Source organism: Dipteris shenzhenensis, chromosome 24 (genome assembly GCF_047967505.1).
Source record: "Dipteris shenzhenensis isolate YYH24624 ecotype China chromosome 24, Dip_SZ_1.0, whole genome shotgun sequence".
Lineage (NCBI taxonomy): Eukaryota > Viridiplantae > Streptophyta > Polypodiopsida > Gleicheniales > Dipteridaceae > Dipteris > Dipteris shenzhenensis.
Genome location: NC_141619.1, coordinates 2,701,897 through 2,713,717, shown reverse-complemented (window position 1 = coordinate 2,713,717; position 11,821 = coordinate 2,701,897). Strand labels below are relative to the sequence as shown.

Sequence of the window (11,821 nt, the reverse complement as noted above, 5' to 3'; positions counted from 1 at the left end):
GGTTTTAAGTTTTTTGATGCTCATATTTTTGAAGTTAAAAAGTTTTCTTACATAGAGAATACTATGTTCTTGCTTATTTCCTATATAAACAACTCATTTCCTATGTAGACAATTATAATGACTATATAGGAAAGGGTACATTCTTTCTAATTTCCTAGATAAAAACCTCATTTACTATAAACGAAACTTACAATCCAATCCACATGTGCTAGATAACACTATGTGCGCTATATAGGAAATAAAATTCCCTATATAGAAAAAGCAACATCCCCTTGATTTTGTTTATAATAAAAAACATTTCCTAGATAGCACCATGTGGGCTAAATATAAAATAGAAATCCCTAGATGAATATAATTTCCTTTCATCTATGTAGGAAATATGCTAGTAATGTACCAATTTTCTATAGAGAGATTGGTCAAATCCTTGCACACGAGTGTTCATGTGTCACATAATAGTACAATCCAAAAAGGGTAAAGATAAATAGAAAACTCTAGAGTCAAAACTATGAGAGAGAGAGAGAGAGAGAGAGAGAGAGAGAGAGAGAGAGAGAGAGAGAGAGAGAGAGAGAGAGAGAGAGAGAGAGAGAGAGTTGATTTAATTAATACTAGCCATTAGGGGAGAATTGGGCACTCAAAAGGGCCTCCAATTAGTGTTTCCTAATTTCAAGGGATTAGAGAGTGATTTGAGGTGTACCAATGAGGGTGCTAGAAGGTGTGGGGCAATGGTATGTTGAGGTGGAGGGTGGGCAGGCCTGCAGAGAGCCCCTATTGGTTGCTCCCCTTACACTAGGGACCACCCAAACCATCCCCCCCCTCTTAACCCATGTTTACCCTCCTACCAGGTGCACCTCCACCACATGAACCCAAAACTGCCTTCAATGGGATGGTAGGGCCCTTTTGGCAAATTTTTCTTCTGCCCTCCCTCTTTCTAGGGCCTTTGCCCCCCACTGTTCTAGTCCAACCTGCCAAATCACTCCATTTGAACCAAATCCCATGCATTTTCCCTCTTCCCTCTCTTTCTCTGCTCCCTCCTGCTCTCTGGCATGCTTGCGGCAGCTCCTCTCTCTCTCTCTCTCTCTCTCTCTCCCCCCTCTCCTTCTCCTATGCCTTTGTTGGAGCTACGCTGTCCCTCTCCTTCTCCCTCTCCTGTGCCTCTGTTGCTGTTGCTCTGTCCCTCTCCTTCTCCCTATTTTGTGCCTCTATTGGAGCTGCTCTATCCCTCTCCTTCTCCCTCTCTTGTGCCTTTGTTGCTGTTGCTCTGTCCCTCTCCTTCTCCCTCTTTTGTGCCTCTGTTGGAGCTCCATTACCCTGTGTAGGAGTCCCATTCTTGCTATTGCAACCTCTGCAAGCATGGTGAGGAGCATGGCTACAAGACCACACAATGCTATGACCTCTTGTGTCTTCCACAACACCAGAAATGCATTGGATGAGTGGATCTTGCACCTACAGCTTAAATGACTGGATAGTGATGAAAGGATCAGCCAAAGGACCACATAAGCTTCCTAAGAGCAAGAGAGGTGACATCTTGCATGAGTGGAAGGGGCGCATCTTGAAGTTCAAGTTTGGGAAGAAAGGATAGCTCGCAAAAGTGCAACATGTTTACATGGGAAAAGCTATGGCCATCTGCAAACCATTGCGCCACCACAACTTCAAGACATGGATTGCAACAATGTGGACTCCAGGACATTGCAATCGTACAAGAACAAGATTGCAAAGGATGTGGGCATGGTCATGAAGTTTACGTTTGGATCCAAATGGGCAAGGTTATCACGGTTTATGCCTTTGCACATTTTTACTTCTTTATTTCAAAATATACATATGCATGAAACAAAAACTATGCGGTCCTGCAAGTGTGTAGATGAAAATGCTCTTGAAGATTTACTTGGGATGAATTGGGGAACTAGGTCAGGTGACCAAAAGGGTGATGTGTTTCAATGTCATGCATGTAAAGACAATGTGGTTATTAGATACCATTTGTCACACCAAATGTTGTATTTAGCTTTTCAGTACAGGCGCTGGAAGAAAACAAATGGCTAGTGGCTTCCCCTAGACTCTAATGAGATGAAGACAATACAAGGGTAAGTTTGTCTATTGATGTTGAAGAGGGAGATGTCAAGAATGTGAATGTCACATCGCAATGGACTTTAAGGGATGTGCGAGAACACCTATTGGTCATGGAGGATGGCATGCCGGAGTCCTTCTACTTTACCTTAAATGGTGGTAAGATCAGCCGCCATGTGGAGAAGTGCATGCATAGTACCAATTTCATTCCTCCTGCAACTATGAAGATTGTTAACAATGTGTTTCACTAGTGCAGCATTTAATTTTTTGACTATCAAATCCTAGTTATTGCTTCAAAAGATGATGGACAATTAAATTAAAATGTTATTTCTTTTAATGTTTTCTCCTTTCAGTACATGGTAAATCTTTTTCAAAAAATTTGGGGATTTTATGATTAATTTTAATTTTTAGGGTTTTGATATATATTAAGGGGTAAGAGCCCTTTTTACATCAATTCTCACTTTCACATTTAGAGAGCCATAGAAACTCCCGTCCTCAGAAATTACTCCCTCCATCAACTACTATTTGCCATGGATTCAGCTAGAATTGTGTTCCATGACTTCATCTCACAAACTGCATTTGCAGATCGTGAGGAAGAGCTATTTTTAGTGTTTGATAGGACTGTAGATGTCCTAGGCACATATATGTGAGCCAAGGATGACTTCTCAGATCTCATCCTTTACATGCAAGATAATTTCTCAAATTTTGCCTATACACTTGACCACTCTTCAAAGAGATGGGTTCCCATAGATTACATAAAGTATCTGTTCGTAGAGGAACCCAAGTTTGTAAAGCGTTTGGCCTGCTTTTGTGACAACCTTACAAACGAAGGGTTTAGGATAGTCGAAGTTCAAGACATCCTAGACACGGGGATCACACGAAATACAAGCACCAAATTCCTTTCATGGAAGATGACATTCATCTTCCTTCTCCAAGAAGGAAATTTAGAGGAAGAAGCCTCATCGTCCACCTCCTCTAGTGAAACTGCTGATTTGGTCATCCCTAGACTAGACTCGGACATCTACATGGAAGAGAGTCTTGACATTCCAATAGAGGAGATGGAAGCAGCTCAAGCATTGAGCCTACTTCAAGAGCCCCCAGTAGAGCAAGAATCTACATCGGAGACCGCTGACCCAGACTTAGAATTATGGTCCTTGTCCCCTCTCATCATCGATGGAGAAGAGTACGTATTCCTCCATGACATAGAAATCCTTTTTGGACCACGAGAGGATGAGGCACTCGGAGTCCTATCAGGGTTCGATGTTGACACAAGTGTCAAAGATCCCGAGGGTTTAGGTACTAAAGACTAGACAATAGAAGACTTTCTCTTGACGATGCTAGTTTCAATGAGGGATGTAGACATGTCCGTATACGATGCACAACCCTCTCATGTAGAAGCTTCCACCTCCAACACAGGTCAGGAGAAAGCGTCCACCTCCCAAATGGAACATCACACAGCACCTGGTTCCACCAACATTGCAAATGAGGAAGGGATAGAAGCCGACGATGTTGTAGTGGTAAGTTCGAACAATATTTTTTATTTTGATATTCTTTAGTATAATTTGTTTTGTCGGTCTTTTAATGTTTATTAAACTGTTGTAGGATGTGTTTGAGCTTGATGAATTCTCATCTCGATGGGGTAATGTTCGCAGTGCATTTGGGCGAGATCATTCTTTGGTCCATTACCTTAGCAAAGTCACAGAGCATATCATGGTCTTTCACAATAAATTTTCTCCTCGAGGTCCTTCGGACCTGCTGAAGTGCAAGGCATTGTCGTGCACTATTAGATACTCCAACACTACTCGAAATGTCGACAAAGTTATTTTGGTACACCGCCTAACTGCTATCAATGCCTTTGGATCGAACATTCATGGCAGGGCATTGACAGCAACGGCTATGTCTTTGGTAGCAGGAGAGGAGGATGTTAGTGCTGTTGCGACTAGATTTATATCTAGGAATCCATTAGGGGATTCAAAGACCCCTATTCTCGATGTACTCGAACTAGCCAAGAAGAAAGATAGCTTGTGAGGCCTTTTGTATATATAAACATATATTTAAATGGATACATGACTACATGTCTTTATTATTTGTTTTAAGTTATCAATGCTCGTCATGAATTCCATTGTATTTTGTTTAAGTCGTTGATGATATATTTTATCCATCATTTTAATTGTGTTAATTTAATAGATTTCTAGTCAATTTAGTATCATTTTCACCAATTCTGGGTATCAAAAGTTCATTTCTATCAAATCCTGAAGGAATTTCATCGTCGCACAGAAGGGAAAAGTGTCCAGCACGTCGCTAGGACCCCAGAAAGCCCAAAATCTACCACGGCACGAATTTGGGCATTCTGGCGGGTTTTGGGCTTTCTTGGGTCAGAATGCCCAAGAAAACCCGCCAGAATGCTGTGGCAGATTTTGGGCTTTCTGGGGTCCTGGCGACAAAACCCGCCAGAATGCCCAAATTCGTGCCGTGGCAGATTTTGGGCTTTCTGGGGTCCTGGCGACGTGCCATATACTTTTCCCTTCTATGTGACGGTGAAATTCCTTCAAGATTTGACAAAATTCAAAACTCACATTAAAATGATCAGTTACTGCAGTCATAGAAATGGAAAATACACAATAATACGATAATGTAGAGAATGTCGATATATTTTATTAAAAAAGATCGGCCCTTGGGCCTTAGATACAATATAGTGCCTTCAAGGGAAGGGGGTGGTCTAAGTCCTAAGAGTGGGCTGCAAGAGAATCTAGGGCTTCAAACTTGGGTCACTTCGTAGCCGCTTCACCATAGCCATGTTCTTATACATGACCGTGATGCACTTTGCATGCAGGATGGCACACAAGTTGGCATCCTCGAACAGAGCAATGGTCACTTGCTCCGCAACCTTTTGGAGCACCCCCATAGCTCATGTGTTGAATTGCATGTCGTCCTTGTATCCTTGTGCTATCTCCCATACCACACATTGGAAGGGAGCACACGGGATCAGGTTGTCGGTGGTATTTTGCATTTGCTTGATCTCCCTTAGGGCCCGCGCTCCTGGCAAGTTTGCTTTGTATGGCTTCCTGACTCTTGGTGGAGGCTTTACAGAGGTACCCAAACACGATCTCACGGCCTCTTGTTTGCCTTGAATTTCTTCCTCTGCTCTTGTCTGCATTGATCCTCCTCCGAATCCTCCTCTCGTGGATGTCTTGAGCTTTGTCCTTCTTTGGAATGGGGCTTCCTCGACATCTGCTTTACCCTCTTCATGGGCATAGGGATCATAGAGGAGGAAGGGTGGAGGCAGCGTGCAGTGGGTCTAGCAGTGTTCTTTACTCTTGCCATTGAATAATGAGAGTTAGGGTTTTTAAAAACGTTTTATATGGACCCATCATGTTTTGACATCCCTTTTAATTACATTTAGGGTTTCATCGTGCCTCCTATTGCCACCCTAACCCCTCCAATCCCCCCCACCCTCGTCGCCCTCCCCTCCCATTGCCCTCCCCCTACTTGCCCTGCCCACACCCGTCGCCCTCCCCCATACCCCCCCTCCCCCCCTCCCCCCATCCTTGCTACCACTCCACCCCTCCCCTTGCCCTGCCCCATGCCCCTCCCTTCTTTTCCCCCTCCTTCACCATGTCCCCACTTTCCCCAACGTCACGTGAGTACAAAAATTGTGGTCAAAATAAGCAAGATATTAAAGAGTGAGTACACAAATTGTGGTCAAAATAAGCAATATATTTATTTCATATTTGTATACAATTACACCATAGCTTATGTTGGTGGTTGGACCCATCTGCTCCCTTCTGTGGGGTCACTTTTGGGTGTAACCCACCTAGGTGAGAGGGGGTTAGGACTTTTTGGAACCTACCTTGGCCCTTTCATTAGGACTAATCCATTTCTTAATCTATTCCTTATGCCAATTCTCCCCTAATGTTTCGAAATGTAGAGACCAGAGATACAACATGATGGAAAGAGTATTAGTTTTCCACTAATGGAACTCGTACATGAAGCATCATATGAGAGTTTCTGATCAACGTTATGTTGAGCACAACAGACATGATCTATAGAAGATGGTTTTACAGAGGAGCATGAAGCTCATCACGATTGGCTCCTCCTACGAGTTGATTGTCACAAATATCTTGAGCATGAAGATCCTTTTGAGAGCCCTTGTACGTGAATTGGTGAGCCACAACTAGGAACATGACAAAGTTGCAAGATTGTAGCACAGCCAGGAGGTAGAAGAAGTAGTCAAGATGCCCACGATTGAGATTGCCTGCTAGCCAGTCTTCGTGCCCTGGTGTGCGTGTGTATCTGTGCACTAGTTGTAGGATAATGGTGCCGGCATAGTGACCTATGCCAGCGCTGCACCAGAAGACCGCCCCAGCCATGCTGCGCATGTTATCAGGAAGCTGGTCGTAAAGGAACTCTAGCTGCCCAACCGCATGAAAGGAATCCCCCAAGCCGTAGAGGCAGTATTGAGGCACCAGCCAAAAGACGGAGAGAGGAAGCGGCGCATGCGGTTTGTTGGTGAAGCCATGGTCGCGAGCAAAGTTTCTACGTTTGGATTCGACTAGCCCAGACATGATAAGTGCTACCACGTATATGAGGAATCCAATGCCTACACGTTGCAACACTTTGATACCGCCCGGATGCCCCGTAATCCTACGTGCTTTGGGTACAATAATTCTGTCGTAGATGGGCATCCAAATCAACAAGGTGGTCGATGCGAACACGCTGAGGGATGCTGGGGGTATCTTGAACGATGAACCGATGTGCCTGTCCATGGTTTTGGCCTGTGGTATGTTGAAGGCTCCGTGCTGAGAGAGCACTGTAACGGATAACATGTTGATCATCCAGATTGGCGTCAAGCCTATAAGTGCTTTGAGTTCCTCTATTTGACTCAGAGTGCAAAGTCTGAAACGACTTTTAACACTGCCATCTTCATTGAAATCTTCCTCAGTTTCGATAGCTGCATGGTCCAGCCACCTGATGGAGAGAAAAACTACGTGAGGAATAGATTATGTTCGACAAGAGCGAAACATAAAGCGTTGCAAGGAGGAAGAGCTCTACCTTAGACGGTTTGTGTGAGGGAGGTCGATTTTGCGAATCTGAGCGCCGTGGTGGAGCTTGCTTGCATCCAATGGCACCACGTGGTTCCTCTTTCTAAAAGCTGCTACTACCACTTGGGCGAAGCCCGTGAAGGGGCTGCCAGTTGGAGGGACAAAGCGATAGTTTCTGCTTCCTAGTAAGAGAAGGCTTATAGCGAGGACAACAGACGCACACGGCACACCGAAGCCCCAAACCCAGCCGGCACTGTCTTGCACATAGACCAGCACTGTGGCACCCACTAGTGATGCCGCATAGAGGGAGAAGAAATACCAGTTAAAGAAACTTTGCGTCTGCTTCTTGTCTTCGAGGGTCCCTGCTTGAAACTGGTCAGCTCCAAAAGCGTATATACAGGGTCGAAGCCCTCCCGATGCAAAAACCGTGAACGTGAGGGCTCCCAAGAGAAACGCAAACTGGCCATGGGATGCCTGCTGATGAGATGCCGGCCGAAGTGATGGGCAAGCAGCAGTAGAGAGGAGGAGAATCGATGCCTGAAAAGATAAGAAGCAGCCTGCATCAACTGGTTTCTGATGATTAGAACTACTTAAGCAGTTATTACGTGATTTGATTGAGTTAAAATTTTGGCAGCACCCAAGGTGACGCAATCCATAATACAACATACAATCAGGTTGCAAAAGGAACCCAGGATGATTGTCCAGAAGCGGCCCAGGTACGCATCGGACAGGAATGCTCCCACCAAAGGTGTAAGGCTGGCTGTGCCGGACGTAATGCTGATCAAGGAAGCGGCTTCAACCTGGTTCATGTGGTATTTCCCCATCAAATATGAGATGAAGTTGAGGGTAAATCCCACACTCGCAAGCCTCTCGGCAAGCTCGTTCACTGCAATATCAAACCTCACATTATTATACCAGTGCAACACGAGATCATATATAACTCAAAGCAAAGCGAGACCCCGAGGGCTTACGCAGAATGTAAGGCATGCTCCTCCATCCGCCGAGCCGCTGGCGTTCTTCTGCTGGAGGAAGATTGGTTGGACTAGATTGATCCAGTCCATGAATACCATTATCTAAACGCCGTCGGAAGGGGCTAAAACAGCCACAGCTGCTGAGTTGCACAGCACTGTTAGACGTTTCCATGGGTCCGTCCACCCAACACCAGACCTTCCCTCTTCCTTAATTAGACTTGATTAATCAGCTCGTAGCCACGAGCTCTCATGTGGGCATGTACGAGTTCACCCGCAGAGAGGGCTTTGGCATTGGTGCAAAGCCTCAAAAGCAAGGGAAGAGACGGAAGAAAGCAGCTACGGCGGCACGGAGGCCTTATGAGGAGCAAGAGTTTATGTGTCGATGCAATTGCAGAGCCTCCCAAGGTCTTATACTAAGCGGTTCCAAGACTAATTAACAGGTACTATTTAACAGAGAGTCGCCTGCACGATTCCGATCCTCTTGCGCGGGATGACAGCAGCTCTCCTTCTCTCTCTCTCTCTCTCTCACACACACACACACAAATTAACCGAATCCTTGCCGGCAAATATTCCCCCCTTCCTTCTCCATGTCATGCGACTTATCGTGATCAACCTCTGCACAGGCTTCACAGTCGCCCTTCAAGCCCAAGATGAGTGTGCGCCCTCCCTCCACGGGTAGTACCCCAATTATATAGCCACTTCGAAGCTAGCCCATCTCTTTGCACTTGATTTGGGCGTCCTGGCGCATCACCAGTGAGATCACGTCTCCTACCTTTCGTACTGGCCCTTCCCCCCCCATCGCCATCTGTCCGATCCCCTCAAGTGTGCTGTATGACTTCTCAAGCTCCACAGCGACTTGGAAAGCGCACTAACGCATGGCCTTCCCAGTTTTTGCTGCCTAGAAGATCCACCTTTTCAAGATATGTATGATGGAAAATTTACGATCTGCCCCATAATGAGAACAGAGTCGATAGCTATGCCTATGCAACTCTGCGCGTTTGGGCTAGTCTAGTCAACCGAGAATCTGCCGACTGGATTGAACTAGACCCCGAGAGAAATGCATCATCTCGAAATTAATCATTCCCAGAACTCATCTCCATCGCGATTTCTCGTCAGGCTTCCTTTGACGGAGCTCTGTCACCCGAATGGGTATCGATTGATGCTAGCTTGAAATACAATGTCGTCATCATTCACTAAGAAGGTGCCACCACTACTCAGGTTAGCAACGAGTGCTAGAAAAAAACCGCACTTCAAGTGTACTCCTGGCAAAAATGTTTTTGGCTGATTAGTTACCATCCCAACCGGCTTGAAGGTTCCAACGTGAGTTTCTCTAGAAGGACGATTGGCTAAAATTAAGAAAAACCTGTATTGTTAAGATTTTGAGAAATTCTATGTAAAATATGACAAATATGAGTGTTCTAGATGCAAAAATTGGCTTGTACCCTTTATTTTCATTGGTTGGGAAAAAAGAATTAAAAAGTCCTATAATTAATGGAGAGGGAGAGAGAGAGAGAGAGAGAGAGAGAGAGAGAGAGAGAGAATGCATAGGTCGGCACAATTCATTAAGTTCCCCGTTAGCCAAGAATGCATAAATGTATGCAAATTTATCAAATGCCAAAAGTGGTAGTCCCCTATTGGATAAGAATACTAAAAATGGATGGGCATACATAAATGGGAGGGGGCACAAAAGAATACTAAAAAGTGGTAGTCCTCTATTGGATAAGAATACTAAAAATGGATGGCCATACATAAATGGGAGGGGGCACAAACGAGCTGTAACTATGGTTTAAGATTGTCTATCGATCATCATTCTTTTCCACAACATTTTACCCTTGAGGATTTGGTTGGCTCACCCTCTCAAAGGGGGCTATACATCGAGATTGAGATTGAGATAAGACACAGAGAGAGAGACAGAGAGAGAGAGAGAGAGAGAGAGAGAGAGAGAGAATTGTGTGAGCATTAGAGATAAGTTTAAAATTGTTGATAACAAGCCAAATTATAAACACTATATTCTAAGTCCTTGTACAATGCCTAGTTCAAAAGTTAAAAGGATCTTATGAAATGCTTCAAAGAATCCACTCCAACTTTCAACTATGTTACTATACCAGAATGCTCTAATGGCCTCTTAATGTGAGGCTAGTAGTCTTTACACTAATAGAATCTTGCAAAGCATGCCAATCACAGTCAAATAATAGAATAACTTTCAGGACATTTGACATTGTGACATATGATGATTCAACATTGTGACATATGATGATTTGACATGGGGAGTTTCAAGGAGAACATTGCAAAATTTTGGCTTGGCATAAAAATATCATTACATCATATCATTGCTATTGCATAGGCTTAATCTATGACATGAATATCTACCCCACCTATCATTTCATTTTTATTAAATATATTTGATGGCTAAATCAAACCATCAACGAGGATCATTGATGATTATGAATCCAATTTTTAACGAATTCAATTTCTGCATCCTGGGCAAAAAAGGGAATCAACATCTTAAAGCCTTGTCTGCCATTCATATATGAGCATTTTATGTTTCATGTAGAGAGATCATCCTTAAACTTCTAGAAAGGCATGCCTTATAGATGCGTAACATAACTTAAATGTGAAAGGTTAAATCTTTTGCATTTTGAAAGCACGCCGATTAGATATGTCAATCACATTTATGTACTATTTCGTTATCATGCCTATGAAATTCTCACAAAATATCAACTATCACGCCGATTAGATATGTCAATCACATTTATGTACTATTTTGTTATCATGCCTATGAAATTCTCACAAAATATCAACTATCACAACCACATGTGTTTAATTCTTTTAGAACCAAACTCATGTGAAATTAATAATATGAACACTATATTAAAAAATTTGGGACTTTTTCTCTTGTTTTGGAATATTTTTTAGACCAATCACCTCTATTGGATATTGACTTCAAATGGGTGTCTTTGCAACAATACAGAATCATAAAAGAGAGGTGGGTGTGACAAAGAGATTGTAAGGGGAAGAAAAAATATTTTTTCAGTATACATCAAAAATGAATTCATTAGCCCGTTTTTGAATGTTGTGACTATGAACATGACTACATTCTAATATTCCAAATGAAAATTATGATCTAAAAAAGGGGAAGGTTACCCCCACATGTGGCTTGCACCATTTGTGGGGGAGGGGGGAACACGTGGTGTGAGTCTCATGTTCCCACATGTGGTATGTGCCATATGTGGGGGAGGGGGGGGAACATGTGGTGTGTGCCTCATGCTCCCCCTTCCAAACACATAGCATGCACCTTATATTTAGAATGGGACCTAATTAATTTTTTGATCAAGGAGAGGCTATCTAATTAATTAATAAATTAATTCTTTGATTAATTGTTGATTACATTATTGATTGATTGTTGATTAATTTCTTAACTAATCATTAATCAAGAGCTAATCAACTTTTTAATTAACTTATTTACTAACTTGTTGATCGATTATTGATTAATCTCTTAACTAATTACTAACTAACTTTTCAATTACTTATTAAATACTTTTTATTACTAGCTATTTTTTGATTAATTAATTAATTATTTCTTACCTAGTTAATAATTACTTTTTATTACTCTCTTGCATCTTCATTTGTAAGGTCAAATGTTGAGTCCTAGCCTTGATCACTTTTTGATGCTTTGTAATATCTTAGACATGGCAATCTTTTAGACAAGTTTGTTGAAGTCAATAGTTTTCCAAAAGTATTCAATGA

At 42.9% G+C, this 11,821-nt stretch overlaps 1 protein-coding gene across 1 annotated transcript; it reads right to left on the bottom strand.

The window, feature by feature from the left end:
- Positions 1-6,119: 6,119 nt before the first annotated feature.
- LOC147886090 (protein NRT1/ PTR FAMILY 8.2-like) lies at positions 6,120-8,246 on the bottom strand. Its single transcript, XM_087395057.1, has 4 exons — positions 8,075-8,246; positions 7,772-7,989; positions 7,114-7,640; positions 6,120-7,029 (listed from the first exon to the last, which is right to left on the bottom strand). Exons 1-4 carry the CDS (start codon positions 8,244-8,246, stop codon positions 6,120-6,122), a joined length of 1,827 nt encoding a protein of 608 aa, XP_087251183.1.
- Between the last annotated feature and the right edge of the window lie 3,575 nt (positions 8,247-11,821).